The 16,700-nt window shown below is 49.5% G+C and overlaps 1 protein-coding gene and 3 non-coding genes across 4 annotated transcripts; 1 reads left to right on the plus strand and 3 right to left on the minus strand.

Annotated features, from left to right (window-relative positions):
• Positions 1 to 3,188: 3,188 nt before the first annotated feature.
• Positions 3,189 to 3,271, plus strand: Trnal-cag (transfer RNA leucine (anticodon CAG)). The gene has a single exon. It is a non-coding gene; the product is annotated as a tRNA-Leu (tRNA).
• Positions 3,272 to 3,717: 446 nt separating this feature from the next.
• On the minus strand, positions 3,718 to 3,800 carry Trnal-cag (transfer RNA leucine (anticodon CAG)). Its single transcript has one exon. It is a non-coding gene; the product is annotated as a tRNA-Leu (tRNA).
• Positions 3,801 to 4,593: 793 nt separating this feature from the next.
• On the minus strand, positions 4,594 to 4,676 carry Trnal-cag (transfer RNA leucine (anticodon CAG)). Its single transcript has one exon. It is a non-coding gene; the product is annotated as a tRNA-Leu (tRNA).
• A 236-nt stretch (positions 4,677 to 4,912) lies between these two features.
• On the minus strand, positions 4,913 to 11,410 carry LOC128721479 (ras-associated and pleckstrin homology domains-containing protein 1). Its single transcript, XM_053815236.1, has 3 exons — positions 10,551 to 11,410; positions 10,108 to 10,480; positions 4,913 to 10,029 (listed from the first exon to the last, which is right to left on the minus strand). The coding sequence occupies exons 1-3, from the start codon at positions 11,393 to 11,395 to the stop codon at positions 7,996 to 7,998; spliced, it is 3,252 nt and encodes a 1,083-aa protein (XP_053671211.1). The 5' UTR covers positions 11,396 to 11,410; the 3' UTR covers positions 4,913 to 7,995.
• Between the last annotated feature and the right edge of the window lie 5,290 nt (positions 11,411 to 16,700).

Below are 16,700 nucleotides of genomic sequence, written 5' to 3' on the forward strand. Positions count from 1 at the left end.
GGGAAAGAAAAATTGACGTAATGAAAAGCGAAAACCAAAGTGAGTGAAAAAGTTACGCGAGTGAATCTCGGGCAGTTTTTGGAGCGTTTTTTTTAAAGCGACCCATCGGTGGTGGATCGAACTGGAGACTTTTCCACGACGCTACTATTTGGCCATTTTCCACCGGTGGCGCGATGTGGTGGTGTGCCTAATTTCGCTCTCAACTCGTTCCTCGTTCGTGCGAGCTTCACTAGCGTTTCTTCAAGCCATTCAAGCGTGTCCTCGTGGAACCGCTTGTTGTAACTGTTACCGGCATTCGGGGCAACGATTCCTTGCTCGGGGCCACGGTTTCTCCACCTGGCAGCTGGGGCGCCGAGAATCGGTCGCTTTTTTCTTTACTTCCCCCTTTTGATTTATATCCCGTTTGCCAATTTTCGATGGAATATTCATCATCATCGTCGAAGGATGTTTCTTTTTTTTTCTCTTCTCTCACTCGCTCGCTCGCATCCCCTATGCTGCTTGGTGGTTCTTTCCTCCATTTATCTCTTGAGGTCTTCTATTTTTTGTTCTCTCTTCTCTCCCGGCTTCGTTTGTCAAGATTCTGTTTCACTTTTCCACCCGGGAGGAAGCGTTCGTGTCTATTAGCCCACTCCAGTGCGGCTCGGAACCCCTTTTACAGGGCTTCCTTGCTTCAAGCGGCTGGCTGGGAAGTGTTTTGGCAGTTGGTGGTCCGTTAGAACTCATTAACGGCTAAAGATTGCTGCCTGCCCGAGAACGGTTCGTTGGCGGAAAGTGTTCTTTACGTTTTCAACAATCGCTCACGATCCCATTACAGCCGTGTTTTTCTCGGCACAATTTACGGCCCAAGTACGTTTAGTGAAACGATTTAAACGCTCAACAAAACGAGCCAAAACTCGCGCCAATAATGTAGCGAAAACTCCCGTTTACAGCGCATTTTCCGGTGACGCTCTTTCGCGCCATTTTCCCGACATTCCCCTAGGTAAGATCCTTAATATCCTTCCCTTGACCAGTGCAGTGGCCGGTGGCGATTGGCTTCTTCCCTGTGCCGTGTGGCAATTATAAAGCGATGCCCTTTCGTGCCCTAATCGAAGGGGCTGGCCCGGTCACTGGTCAAGGGGCGATTTAATTAAATAAACGCTTCACCTCATCCGACACGCTACGACAAGACAATTTTCTTCATCTTCACCGGTCGGGTGACCAATCCGGGAACGGCTCGCAAGGGTCGCAAAAGGAAAGGAGTTATTTTTATTATGATGTAGCTACATACGGATTTGCGTCCTTACCGGTTCGGGGCCGAGGTCCTTACCGGGACAAATTGCCGCCGGGGGCAAAGGGATCGACTGACCATTGGTCAGTCTCGGGAGCGCGCGCGCGCCGAGGCGCAAAAGGGGTTACGACACTTGGCCCTAGCTCTGAAAAGGGAAGAAAAGAGCAGCCCGGAATTGAAGCTAAAAACTCACCGCTTCCGAGACATCGAATCCCGGATGGAAAAGAGGCCCCGCAAGGGTTGGGAAAAGGTCGATCGAACCCCACCGGGGGGTAGTGCAATGGTTAGGGGGCGCGCACGCGGACCAAGGGTCGGAATCACGACGGTTTAATGCTGACCTTTTTCTCACACTGACCCTTTCGGAGGCGCTTCCGGAGTGGTGTGGTAGAAATAAAAAAAGGAGATAGCAAAGAAAGGGGACCTCTTGCGCAACGGAATGTGCAGCACGGACATGCAAATGCAACGCTGACCAGGTCAACAGGCCAGGTCAAGTTCGGTCCCGATGGGAATCGGCTTCGTCCTAATTATTATGAGCCCGCCGTTGACCCTTTGCGAAAGACGTCTCACTCACGGGGTCAGGCGGGGATTAAGGACGAACGGGAGGTGGGGATTGGTTAGTTTGTAGCCATTTACGCTTGCTTTACAAGCGATAAAACTTGTTCCGACGATTTTATTCACCACCCCGGTGGCCGTGGAGTGTGCCTTTCGGTGGCGTTTTGATTTAACGATCGAGCGGATCAAGACGCCGCACGGGACCGGTACCGGGGGTCTAAAATCTCGACCCCGCAAAGGACCTCGGGGCTGACCTTTTCCCCCGATGGTCAACGAGTGCGTGCTCCGTCGGGAAATTATATGAACTGCGAATAATTGAAAACTCATCCCGTTCCGCGTGACCCTTGAACTGTGGTTCATCTGGGAAGGACCTTCGTGTTGGGTGATTTTTTTTGTTGGATTCCAGCGCATTACTAATAGAACGTTAGATAACAATTCCATGGCCGTGCAACCAGTTTGCCGGACCGTTATTCACGAAGGACACTCGCAGTTTTAACGGTTTTCGCCTAACGACGGCATTCCACCACCAATCAACGTTGATTTATACCGTGTCATCTGCGATTGTCCAGAAGACTGAGAAAACGGTTAGATTTGCAGGACTTTTTCCATCTCATTGCCTATTGTCTGATTGTTGTGAGTAGAACAAGGGCAATAGCCTAATTTTTAAATTCAGCTTGTTCTTAAAGCTTTTCTTTGAGGGCATCCTTTTGATGATCTGCAATTGCTAAGATTCAACTTAATAAAGGCAAAGTACTTGCCTCTCGATTGAAGGAGAAATGGCATTGTATTAACTAAGTTAAATAAATTTAATGATCAGGATGATGAACAGGAAACCAAAGGAGAATTCAATGTTTTTTTGTGCGGAATTTTAAAAAATTAGTCAAATCTTGACAGCATTTCGCAATCTCATTTGCAATTGAAGGCAGACATCCTACTAATTATTGATTCATTAAAGCATTGTCCTTCCACTTTCCATTGTGTTTTCCACTGAGTTTCCCCCGATGTCGATCTTCCATTCTCATGCTTAATAACATTCACAGCACTGTGAGCATTTTCTTAAAAGGAGACAGATGTATATCGCGTCGCGCAACGCTTTCAGCCCCTAGCAATAGATGGCGCTAGCTGTTCATTGCTATCCATGCTTATGTTCAACTTGACGAACGTGAAACGCAATGCTTGCAGCATAATCCGCATTTTTATGTTCCTAAATTCTTGAGCGTAGCATATTCAAAGATCAGCCATGTTTCTAGAAACTTGTTAACAATGAACATACATGTTCTACCATTCATTTTCCAGCACATTAAGCCTCATGAATGAAAATTCAGTGCCACAGTATAAGTGTGCTATAATTTTCCCAGCTGCCTCAACAGTCAGGATGGCCGAGCGGTCTAAGGCGCTACGTTCAGGTCGTAGTCTTCTCTGAAGGCGTGGGTTCGAATCCCACTTCTGACATATAAATGCTTTTTTACCACTCAATCATCTACTTGTTGTAACTTTTCCATTGTTTTTCTAAAGAAAGTGGATGATAAAATAGGTGGAAACCGGAAATTAAACCAAAATCTAAGTAAATCACTTACGGCTGATTTCGTTCATTTGCACATGTAACGATATATATCACATAATCTATTAAAGACGGCTGCTATTTTTGTCACAGGCATGATTCGGATAAAGAACAGTAGTTTGAATAGACCGTTATACTCTTAGTAGATAGATACTAATTATCCCGTAAATAACAAAAATAAAACATCACATAGCTTAAAATTGACGTCGTTTGGATAAATCTGCTAACGACTAACGATGTTTTGTCTACACTAGATGTTTTACAAAATTGTGTGTAATTAAATAAGTATTACTAAAATTATTTAAGTATTGTCACCAGCAGTAAAAAAAGGATCAGATGTCAGAAGTGGGATTCGAACCCACGCCTTCAGAGAAGACTACGACCTGAACGTAGCGCCTTAGACCGCTCGGCCATCCTGACTTGTTGGATGATCGACGATTCATACCATACAGCTACCCACACCCCACCTAGATTGTAAGATCTTATGCACCTAGAACGTATAGATCGACGATCTTTTTGTACATAGTATCATAGTTGCTTTCTAAATATAATGGTACACGAATGTAAATTGCAAGTTGATTCTTTCATAGATACGCATTATTTCGGCATAAATTAACGGCCATATTTTGTTCTATTCGCCATAATTCGGCATAATTAATGTGCTTTGTTCACTACAGAAATCCATACCTACCTTATAATGTCTTTCCCAATACGATTATACTTTGCTCATATTGCAGATCGTTTGAAAGAGATAATAATATATATGAAGAAAGTGTTTGCTGAAGTTAGTGCTTCAATGAAAAGAAACACAAAAACACACCATACTATGTTAAATCACATTTCGCCTGAAAGTAATAATATAACATTTATCACGACCCGTAAAATTTTAGTCACAACAATGTGCTTAAATTAGCCGAGCTCTTCAAATAATGTAATTGATTATGTTTAAGAGAAATGTATGTACCTTTGAAAATAGTAATCATTACATGAACTGGTGTTGTGCACAATCGTCAAGTCAAGCATATTACGCACAATGTAATGCAATGAAATGCAATGTGTTAATGAAATGTAATATGGGGCAATGAAATGTAATGCGAATATAGCGGTGGCGCGGGAAAGGAAAGAAAGAACTTTTTTTACTTACCTATTATTATTGTTATTATTGCTAGACAGTGGAAACCGATTCCCACACCAAAAGAAGCAAAATTTCGGCTGTCAGAAGTGGGATTCGAACCCACGCCTTCAGAGAAGACTACGACCTGAACGTAGCGCCTTAGACCGCTCGGCCATCCTGACACGTTGTTAGACAACTTACTATCACAAATCCAATGTGTTAACGCCCCCCAATCCATTGGGTGGGAGGTCTCAAAGCTAGTGATGTAACCCACCAGTTATGCTATTCTACCTCGTCCGTCCCATACGCAACGAGGGCATCTACACGCATGCCTGCAAGGACGCCAACGCGACACTTATTGAAGTACCTTCAGCACGCAGCACAAAACAGAACGACACGGTATGGTTGTATGGTTTTAAATGGCAGCATCTTTATTCTTATTTTTACATAGTTTACTTTCATCAAGCTTGAAAAAGCCTTGTTTTCTATTTAGTATTCGGCAATCATCCAGTTCGCATTACTCTTACACGTACACTCTGCTCCAACCTTCGCTTTTACCTCTCGTCATATCACTCGCCTTTGCTTCTCCCATCACACCCACCAGCCGCGATCCAGACTATCGATCGCTTCCTTAGGCGATCAATATGAAACGAGTAGAAAGAACTATGATCCGAAAGGCATGCATTTAGTGGGCGAAAGCAATGAAAAGACAGAGGGGATGCGTTTGGAACGTGGAAGCGAAACACCTTCAGTCACTTTTCGTCACACCTCCGATTCTCCTGCCTGATAAGCGAGCCAAATCGTGCGCCCGAAATTGCTTACATCCGCCACTCGGATATCGAATTTGTATATCCTGCAGTCGTATCCTTTCGCACGATTAGCTACATTAACTACGCTAGTCACCTTTCGCACCTTACAGTAGTAGTCCAAAGCTGAACGGATCGATAAAATAAACGTGCGATTGTTAGAGACGGTTCCGTTACACTTACTCTGCTCCTTCCTGCTCGCATTTCCTATTTCCTATTGTGGTCGTTCCTGTATGGTTTTGGTTCGTTGGCGGTTAAATATATCAAGCATCCTTACTCCGTTCGTGATGATTAGTGTGGGCGAAAGCAGAACCGGAAGGATTAGATTAATGCTTTCCCTGACGTTGCACATAGTTTCATAGTGTTATAAGTATGTGTATACAGCCAAAGCCTGCACAAGAGCAGAGCCGTGTCGACGAGCACCGAATGCATCGTACAATAGCTAGAATGGTTAGTTTAGTTTATCTGTCTAATCACCGGAAGCTAAAAGCACACGAAACGAACCGTGATCTCGCCACGCAATGGCTGCAACATGTGCACTAATATGATCGTCCACGCTCAGTTCAGTATGATGTAGTGCAAAATGTGTGTTTATATTAGGCTATCATTCAGGACTGAAGTATCAAATTCCCATACAGCATGCTCTAACGATGCTTGGATGTCTTATTCAATCCTTAACGAAGCCTTGTCTGAGTGATATCTGATACAACGCTCCACCTTTCCTGCCAACCAGAACGGAGTTTGTTTCAAAAATTGTATACTCAAAACGATTCCTACACATCCTCGGTGCCTGCTCACCAACGCACTCTGTAATTTTAGTTCATCTTGAAAGCACCAATTTCATATTCCTAATATATCATCCGCTATTCTCCCTCGAATTAGTCGCTATTCGCATTCGTTTCATACACGCCATCATCCTCGCTATGTATATATACTTTCTTTTATCGTCCAATACGTGGACTGTGTAAAATAGTTTGTCGAAAAAATCAAAATGATACAACTCCACACTCACACCGTGGCGCTCATCTGGCCTGCCTTCACCTTCAGCTGATCCTGCATCAACTATCGTAACTGTAAAATTCGATATACGATCGTTTGTAAAATTATTGTTTCATTCAGTTATGGTGTTTGATTAATGATCGTAGTCCGTAGTAGGTTATGCTGTGTGCGTTTATTTATTTACATTTCCGAATTTCGCCTACGTTTTCTCCCCTTCGGACGGCTTACCGTCTGCCAGGAGTGGCTTCTCCTCGAGATGCCCTCGGCCATGCACCACAAACGAGCATGGTTTCAAGATAAACGGTCGCTCACAAATCGTCATAAATATTGCCTCCAAAAAACTGGTTTATGCTTCAAAATACCTACGACATAGCAAAACAGCTGTTCAAAACGTCCAACATTGCAGGACCGTTCTGTGCGGGTTCTGGCGCGTGGTTTCGTTCCACAATTTATCCAAATGTCGCACGTGTAATTATAATAGAGATGAAAAACAACAACGACAAAAGTACCCAACTACGAAGCAAAGCATTGTTCTTGTAACATAACGTACACTAGAGCGGAATACACCTACAAAAATGAGAAGCACGCCGGGGTAGATTGGCATACATTCGGCCCGGCGTTTTATTACGACACTATTGGTAAGATTACGTGTTATGCGCGTTTCTAAAGCTACGCCTACTTCGCCCATGGCACTTGCTGTTATTGAATCGTTCCCGTTCCGCTTTAGCAGAGGTCGATCGGTTCCGGTTCCTTGCGCGCAACAAGGATCGGAGAACGCGATCGAAGAACCGTTCCTGTACACAACACGGCGCCGAAGGGATCGATGTCCCATTTTGGTTTTAGTAAGTTGCGACACCAGCAACACACCACCATTCTGATGCCTTTCCGTTTTCAGTGCTTTCGTTGTCGACGCTTCAAGGCTCGCGGCCTTTGTCAGCGGTCGTCAGTCTAACCGTCCATGGTCTAAAAGCAATCCCTGGTCGCGATTCGCCCGCAATCCCGGATATTTTATATCGCTTACAACATACGAGCAAGTCTTACGCTTATTTAAATACAACTGTACATATCGCCGGAAGAACCGTTTCCATGTCGAGTGTTTGGGTCGGAATTTTCTCAACGATTGGCCTGCTTCAGTTAGCATCGGGACTAACAACTCCCTACGATTTCGCACAAGGACATCGTCCGACCGTTACACAAACGTAATTTATTTAACTTTCCAACCGGGCGCCTCGTGCCGATCGAGTAAAACGTTAACGCCACACTTTGTGCCCAACAGAGAAGGCAGTCTTGATGAGGCGCAGTCGCAGTTCGCTTGAGAACGTCTTCTCACCTAACAGTGCGCATCCTTATCGTTCCTTGCGCGATCACTTGATCGCTTGCAGACTGCGCACTAAATTATGCGCTTCAATGCGCATCTGCAAGCCCACTAATTTGTTCTAAATAAACTCATAATTCTTAGTTACCGAAAAGACGATTCTTTTCTCCTAAGCAGACTTTCCGTTCGCACAGCTTCACCGCAAAAGCGCATGCGTAAGTGTTCCGTGCGTTAGTGGCGTACTAGCTCTCACACATTATTAGGCCAGCTTTGCAGGTGACCCAAGAAGAACTGCTGGTTCGACACACGATGGCCCGATGGCTACGTGTCGGATCTAGCACTTTCTTCTCTGCATCGGGGCCAGTACAGGCACAGTAGGGTTCAGACTCGTTGCTGATGAGATGGCGGTTGATGCTGCGGCGGTGACTGCTGCTGTTGGTGCTGGATGTACTGCTGGTGGTTCAGCAGCTGCTGGTGATGGTGCAGATGGTGCGCGGAAGGTGGCAGTGGTTGTGAGACGATCGAGCCACCGCCGGCCACCAACCCGCCGGTTGTCGTGGTGGTCAGTTGTGTCTTCTCGCTGCGCTTTGGAGGTGGCGGAGGTGGTCGTTTCTTGACGCTACCTCCACCAGACGATAGAGATCCGCTCGACAGATGGCGCTGTTGAACCTGTTCGACCGTCGGTACGATCGGATAGTTTGGCTCCATGCCCATATTACTGCCGAGGTTCTCGTACAGCCCATCCGGAGCAGCACCGTAGTGCTCCTGGACCCAATTACTGACATTGGCCGTCTCGCGGTAGAACGGTGTCGCAGAGGAGTACAGATCGCTGCCACCGTGGATGTCACGGAATCCAAGGACCTCGTGTGGTGTGGTCGCTGGTTCCAGCTTGCACTTCTGGGCTACCTGCCACTTCTTGTTCATCACCCGCTGCAGGTCCTTGAGGAAGTCCCGCGGTGGATTGGCACTCGACTCGCTCAGTCGTTTAGGCGAAGTGTACGTCGTCGATAGGCGTGTGGCCTCGGCTCGTGGTGGAGGTGCTGGTGGTGGACCCGCACTGTACGAGGCACACAACCGCCTCGGTGAAGGTGGCACCTCTTGCACTTCGTCCTCGAAGCACACCTTGCGTCGCAACAACACCGGAGATTCGGCGAAGGACACACTCTTCGCGGGAGCCACAGGACCATCCGTCGTAGATCCACCATCAGCGCCATTATACGGTGGTGGAGCTTTATAGGGTGGTGCCTTCAGAGCTGAAGGCTTCAGCGTTTTCGAATAGATCGTCTCCTTCTTCAAGATGGCGGCCGGGGCCGGGTTCGGGAGTGTTTGACTGTTCAGCTTCTTGATGGACTGTGCGACCGTAGGCATCGCGTTAGCAGGACGCTCCTGCTGTCGGACGTCTGTTGCTGCGTTGGGCCCGCTAGAGGGCGCCACTACGGTGACGGAAGACTGAACGGTTGGCACGGAGGAACCGCCGCTCACCGCCAACAGCCCGGCCGGTGGCGGTGGTGGAGGTAATTGCACGGAAGCCAGCGATAGTTGAGATCCTCCGAAGGAGTCAGCGAGCTCGTTTGGTGGCGGCGGAGGTGGCAGTGAATCGAGCGATAGCGTGGAACCGGTGAAGACCGCACCCAACAGTGTAGGATCATCCGCCGCAGGTGGAGGCGGAAGTGAGAAGGTCGAATCGGTCATACACGATGGTGGAGGTTCCACAATCACACCAGGACCCGAACCGTTTGGAGTCACTAGCACAGGATGCGTGGATCCATTCAACAACGTAACCGTTGGTAGATCAAAGCTGACGGGTGTGTTCAACACACTACCCATGGGCGTAGGTGTTGATGCCGAGGAACTCATGCTTTCGATCGAACCCCGGTTCTGGGTTGGCATTGGGCGACGTTTAAGTGTACCACTGCCTGTGCTTTCTTCGCTTCGTCGACGGCTGTGGCGCCGTGTAAGGGTTCCACCTTCACCGAAGGATCCCGTCGAGACCGCTCCTGGAGAATCCTTAAGCCGCGTCGTTTCACCGACCTCCTTGAGCTGACGAGTCATCGAGGTGAGTGGAAGGTTTGGTTTCATCGAGGGTTTGCGTTTGATCGTGCCCGTTGGGAATTCGGTGTCAAAACCGTTGTTCTCATCCGACAAACATCCGCTGGAGCTTGATGAGGATGCCCTCGAGAGACGACCATTGCCGTTGGCCGTGCAGCCATTGCCACCGGCACCGGCACCAAGAGGAACTATGAGATGATTGCTACCGCTTCCACTGCTATTGCTACTACCCGTACTGCACTGCGAAGGGACGGACGAGACGATACTCCCGATCGAGCTACTTCTGGCTGAGCTGAGCTTGTCCAGTTCCTCCCTGGCCAAGTCGTCCAACAGCGTCCGATGGTTGTCAAGGAGTTTTTTGCCATACTACGGAGAGAGAGAGAGAGGGAGATAAAGACGATTGTTAGCAACGCAGGATCTTAGACCTGTCATGCCACTACTCACCTTCATGACCCGTATGGCAGTTATCCAGTGCTCTAGCGATGTCGCATCCTCCGCACAGAGCATCTTCACCGACCGGATGCCTTTCACACCGGCTGGTACTTTCGGGCAGCGTAGAGCGAACGTGTAGTCAGTCGGGGCTTTATGTTTCTTCTTCCATCCAAGGCCACGGTACACCTCATGCCCAGCAAACAACGCCAAACACAGCAGGTCCTTCGCCGAGCGGGTCTTTTCCTTCGGGTAGTAATGCAGACCGGACGCTCGCAGCACGAAATGGTATTTTTTCCAACCTTTCTTGGCATCGTTCTTCATGTAGAGCGGCCCTTCCAACGCGATCTGACTCCCACTGGAGAAGAACTCATCCAGCAGCATGGTCCTGTGGTGAAGAAATACGTGATGTGTGTCAGATACATTCCTGCCTATCCAAAACCTTGCCGTCTACTTACCTCGTGTGTTCATCGTGCTCACTTCCCGGGGCCATTTGTGTGCCAGGCAGGAAACTTTCAGGTGTCCGGAACAGACCCACCTTGTCGTTTCGTTGCAGGAACAGTACGCGATTCTTCGAATCCCGATTCCACAGCATCAGATTGTCCACCAACATCTCGTGGTCCTCGAATAGTCGCTCCATCTGGTACTCGGGCAAATGCTCGACGATGGCCCACGCCGGTTCCATCTGGACGTGGTTCTTGTCCGCCAGCAGCCGTGTCACATGTCCACAACTCATCGATTCATCCACCAGCAACGATTTGGAGGCACCATCGGCCGTAAACGCCTTCACAAAGAGTCGTCTCACTGACGCCTGCTCCAGCTTTTGCAGTGCGAGGTGGATTTTGGCCTGTTTGCCGCCATCTTGGTTCTGTTGAACACCGACAGCAGTAACCACTGGTGCACCTGGCACCGTCCCAGCTGCAGCCGCCTGTAGATGCTTCAGATGTGAACTACTGACACTGCTCGAGGCGGACGATTCGCTCGACATGAGCGACACCGTGTCACTGAAGGCGGAATCATTGTCGGGACTGTCGGTGCGAGGTTCCCGGTGTAGACTTATGCTCCCACCACCTACGCCTCCTCCCATACCACTGGCAATGCTGCCCCCGCTGCAGACCGTGTCTGCGGCCACACTACTGCACCCACTCTCGGAAGAAAGCGTCGTGTTGGTGGCTGCCGATATCGTCGAGTTGGTGCGACTGTGCGTTCGTCCATGGCGTAGATCACTTCGCTCTTCCAGGATGCTCAGCTCGCCCAAGATGGCGTCCAGTTCGGCTTCTTGCGTTTCCTCGAGGTTCGCCATCGAAAAGCGGTACGAATCGGTGCGCTCCGAGGATGTGTTGCTCTTCGGCCGCAATCGAGCCGTCGCTGTCACTGTCGAGGTCTGGTTGATGACGGTTCCCGGTGTACCGCTGAGGTCAAAACTCTGCAAAGTGGAAAGTGGCGCAAAGCAAAATGGCATCAGTTCCGTTCGGTTGCTTTTTATGGTTGCCGTTGCGATGCGGCCAGCGGAGGTGTGTTGGTTTAGTGAAGGAGTAACGCTCGACTTAATTAAACTCTAACTGCCCAGGCCCGTGACTCTTGCCACTGATCAAACACATTTAGAACGCACATCCAAGCCAGTGAGCTTCATGTGAGCTCGCAGCTCTACCATGCGGAAGATTCTATCGGGGAGTTTTTTACTTATTTAATGACGAATGGCTTCCATGCCCACAAAAGCGTGACCGATTCGTTCGCTGAACCCGGCACAGGGAAATCGGTTGCTTTGCGTTGAACAAATAGGAATCGAAAAACAAAATTCATGCCAAAAAAACCGAGGTCCCAGGAGGGCGAAATGGAATGATCGGTGTGCTTCCGAATACTGTCACCATCCGCTCGGAAGTATCTCGTAACTGGCGGAGGTTACGGATAGTCCCCAAACGCTACTTGCACCATCCCTTGGCAGCGCGCTTGTCCCGTAGATCCTGCAGCCAACGAAGAAAACTTTCGCCCCTTCAGGAACGTGCTTGGCGGCGCACGAAATCTGCGTTAATCCAATTCCAACGCCTACTCCCTGTGCTAGCGTACAGCACAGCCAAACCCCCAACGGGATCAAAGATCGTTTCCCCATTAGTCACCATTACATGGCACACTACCACCATCAGCCGCGGAAATCCGCGGAATTGAAAGCGTGACCGAGCCGGGCAAAGAAAATATATACATTTCCCGAAACCCACGGGGTGCACCAAAGAACCGCTCGAGCCCCCACATGGGCAGATACCAAACCAGCCCTGCTCACCACCCACGGCACTGGCTACGGCACGTTTGTTTGTTTATGGGAAAACATGTTCTGCTTTCGGATCGACTTCTGCCGCGAATGTGTTCCCAGAAGTCCCGTTACTCAGCGATCCCGTCGAGGGTTTTTCCTCCACCCAAATCAATCGAAATTCATTCAAGAAATCTTTCGATAAATAAACGTACACGCTCGCAACACCCTTCACCCGTTTACTACGCCAGTTTCACCCTCTCGAGGGGGTTCATTGCATCACACCGCAATTGACATTCTCGCGCATTCGGCGCTGGAACGCGAGATGAGACGGATCGGTCTTGGAGGTGTTACTTAAAAACGGTGGGTGGTGGCGAGTGAAAAAAAGGAACCACGCTTTAGTACGAAAATAAACTTCTCTGGAATCCGGTCAACACATGCGAGCGGCCGGAAGGAAAGAGAAAAAAAACGGGCACACTGACCGCAAAATCGCCCACCGTTTTTCGCAGTTTCGCACTCCACAAAAGGCAACACACTAACGCGTGCATGAGGGCACGATTTTTTCACGCTACCGGCACGCAATGTAACACATAATTGAGCCACCCTCCCACCAGCAACGTGCTGGGCAGATTAGAGTTTGAAGCCGTTGAATCACTTCATTTTTCGCAGAATGGACAACATTAGCCGACGAAAGTCGGTGTTCGTTGCCTGTGCTGCTTTACGGCACCTTCAATTAGCCAATTAGCAGCACACATACAACCTCCTTTAATCCTTAATGTGCCGTGGACGCGACGGAATCGCATTTATTTTTATCTTAACTCTCACCTCCCCTAAACAACGGCGGACGGTCGAAACAGGGCGGCCATCGCTGATGGAGTCGCAAGGAAAAAGGCGTCCGCACAAGAACGCGATGACTAATCGGTAGCCCCCGGAATGTTTGCTGGACACGCGTTACGCGATGCGGCGTTGTTTGTTGCGATTGATGGAAGAAAGCAATGAAAAAATGGCTCACAGTTTACAAACGTTTACACGGAGGCGCGAGTTGGCGTTTTGCTCCCGCCGGACGGATGTTGTGCCACGACACTGGTTCGGGGGTTTTTCCGATAATGCGCTTCTGTCGTGTTTCCAGAGACTCCAGACGGCCAGACCGAACCGTGCGATGGAGCTCACCCCTAACCGAGCGGGAGCTAACAAACGCAGAGGCCCATACGCGTGTGGCGCATGCGTCCGAAGGTCCTTTCGCCACGAGTCGTCGCGTTGTTTTCCACCATTCCGGCAGTGCGAGTTTGTGGCCGCCAGCCAAAAAACTCCGGCAATCGATACTTGCGAGTGAGACCGCGCGCTCGAGCCGGCTCTGATGGGTTGGCAAGTTCGAGGTTAGTAGGGTTGCCGCAGGATGCCACAGAGGCCGCTGCTGTCGCCCTTCGAATGGGGCGAAAAGTTTGACAACTTCAGCGGCTAGGATCGATGCTCGACCACCACCGTTGAAGGGCGAAGCTCACGCGAGAATTCACTCAGACGCCGCCATGGTCGGTCGTGCCGTGTGAATGGAAAACATTCCAATGGATGCCGTGGATTCGCTGGAAATACGGTATCATTCACAAACACCGCGTATCGGGTGCAGCGATGATTCATCTCGCCCATGAATGGAGACTGGTTGGGATGGATGTTCCGTGATGGATGACGACGTGCAAAACCGGTCGTGGTACGGCCTTTCGCGGTCACCAGCTGAGTTTTTGCAACAACAAAAAAATCTTACCGCGCTAATTAGCGAACAGAAACGGGATTGACGACACACTCGTAACGCGGTTCCATATGGTGCGGTTGACGTGACGTGCCTTCCCCGTGCTAAAGGGCGCTTTGTGAAGAAGGCAAGCCGGATGAGCACGCCGAAGAATACCAATCGGACACCGAAAGATAGTTACGCAATGGCGGGCAACGCATGGCATGTGTGTCACGCGAGACTGACCCGTGATTTCCATAGCGGGTCCACTCGATCGAGCGGACCCGGACACGACCAACGCAAAGGGAAACCCAACACCTTCGGTGGTATAATAGCGCACAATTAGATTAGAAGTGAGAGGACTTTGTCTCGGTTCGCTCGGAACGTTACAACATCCTCCCGGTGCGGCGTGTTACGAAAACTCACGTCTCAGAAGCTCTGGACGTCGTGACACCGAGTGTGTCCCTAGGTGGTGGCAGCAGTTGCGCTTCACTCGAAATAAGCAAACTTTCCCCACGGGCTGCAAGAGTGAAAGGAAGTCACCGGCTAGAAACTTCCGACGAGTTTACAGTTCTAAACGGTGGCCCACTTTGCAGGGCGCTTTGTAACTCTATCGGGTCCGCGGAAACCCTAGAAATTAAATGGAACAAAATGAAGCAGCCGTACGGCACACAGCTCCACACTGGTTTGTTTCCGTTCCACATTCACCGGCCAACCAGGTGGTGTTGTCCAGATCAGGAAGCGAACCCAATTAAATGTCAACTAGACGTACTTTAAACGAATTACGTAACGGTCCGCTCATCTGCGGTTAGCTCATTTCCAGCCACTGTCCACCATAACCGCAGCAGCAACAGACCATTATCGTCTCATTCTTTTCGCATTCTGAACCACAAATCACGCAAGTTGAGTCGTCACACAGGCCCGCTCTTTCGAGGGGAACTTGACGGCGGTGAAAACCCGCATCCCGAGACGCACGAGCCACGAGCCGCCATTGTTGTGAACCACCCCAAAATGAAATCCAGCGGTTGGCATTCATCATTCAAAAAGTCATTTACATACTTGTTTCTGCCGTCGAATGCGAGGGAACAACAAAAAAAAGCAAGAAAGGGAAAAAATAAACACCCTGCTATAAATCTGACACCCCACATCGGACGGGGTGCCTGGAACAATGCCGGGAAAATACACCACCCGCTCCAGAGACATCAAAGTCCGTATCAAACTCTGCTCCATCGAGCTGCTGCTCCAGTGTGCGTTCTTCCCCAAAAAAGGCACAAGTCGGGGCGTGATTGTGTCTCTTTGGATGATTAAAGCCATGATTCCCGGCCGTTCTCGAGGAAGATTGGTGCATATCGTGCTGGGGGACGCGAAGGACACAATGGAACACACAAGTGGTTCTCGGTGCCTCCCGCTCGAAGCGTTATGTTCATCCCGAATCGTCGTAACGACATCCAACGGTATCAGAGATACCGCGACAGTGGCAAGAAGCGGAAAGCGCGACCGTTCTCCATCGTCAAATGTGCATTAAAATTAAACGTCTTGCTTCCTGACACCCACGACAAAATCCGGACAATGGCAGCCACGGAAGACACACCTTCTAGGTCTGGAGTGCGTGCGTGTGTGTGTGTGTGCCAAAGCATCGCTGGAAACAGTAGGCCGTAAGCTTCACACATCCGCCAGCCGTTGAGTGATGCAATGCACCGATACGGGAAGCCTGGAAGTCGTCGCGAGAACGTGGTGGAGCATCCGCCGCGTCCATATAATAAACCGGCAGTTACTAAACATTGCCAGTCGCCATTGCTCAGGAAACGGTGACTTCCGCCGACGGCCGAACGGAAGAATACTGATTAGAAGAGATGAGAGGCACAATTTCAATACATCCCGCACTATTCAATATGCGCCTTTCGTGCCGGCTAGTCCCGCATGTTTTAATGTTTTAATCCCCTTCTCGGTTGGTAACGCTTTCCTTCTTTTTGTTTTTCTATCCTTCTGTTTTGGGCATCCCTCGTAAAATGAGCGTTTCACGACGTGTTAAGCGCGCCCGGTTTTCCACGTCCCACAACCCACAACCGACGACAGGCCAATCAATTGATTGAACGATCGTTTGGGTGCTCCTTTTTCGTGAGTTGATTACCGTTCGGTAGTTTTTACGAGGATGCCGGATTGACTACCGAAAATCCCATCCGGTCGTTGCTCCTCGCGTAGGTGCCCATGAAAACGCTCCGTTTTTCACACTAACAGTCAGAGTAGGAGCTTCCCGAGCGTGGGTGAGAGTGAGAGAGAGAAAGCGAGAGGAAGTACTTAATTTGAATACATAACAATTTGACATGCGTCTGGCGCGAAGCCGGCCAATCCAAGCGACGGCAAATAATAAAGAATGATGGCTTCCACAGGCCGCCCGTCGTTTCGTTCGTCGATTTATTGACCGCCCCAGCTGAACACAGGGTGGTCGTTGTTCCAGCAGTTGTTGTCACCACACCAGGACGCGGGCTCCACATGCGTCGTGTGCTTTATTTATTTGCCCCGGGTGTTGTGTGATGGCTTTAGCAGAAGAACACCCTTTTGCGGGTCGTTTATCAGGCCGACCCCAAAACGACATGATCGATCCTCGGCCGCTAACAATGTATGCATGTGTGCGATTCA

This window comes from Anopheles nili, chromosome 2 (assembly GCF_943737925.1).
Source record: "Anopheles nili chromosome 2, idAnoNiliSN_F5_01, whole genome shotgun sequence".
Lineage (NCBI taxonomy): Eukaryota > Metazoa > Arthropoda > Insecta > Diptera > Culicidae > Anopheles > Anopheles nili.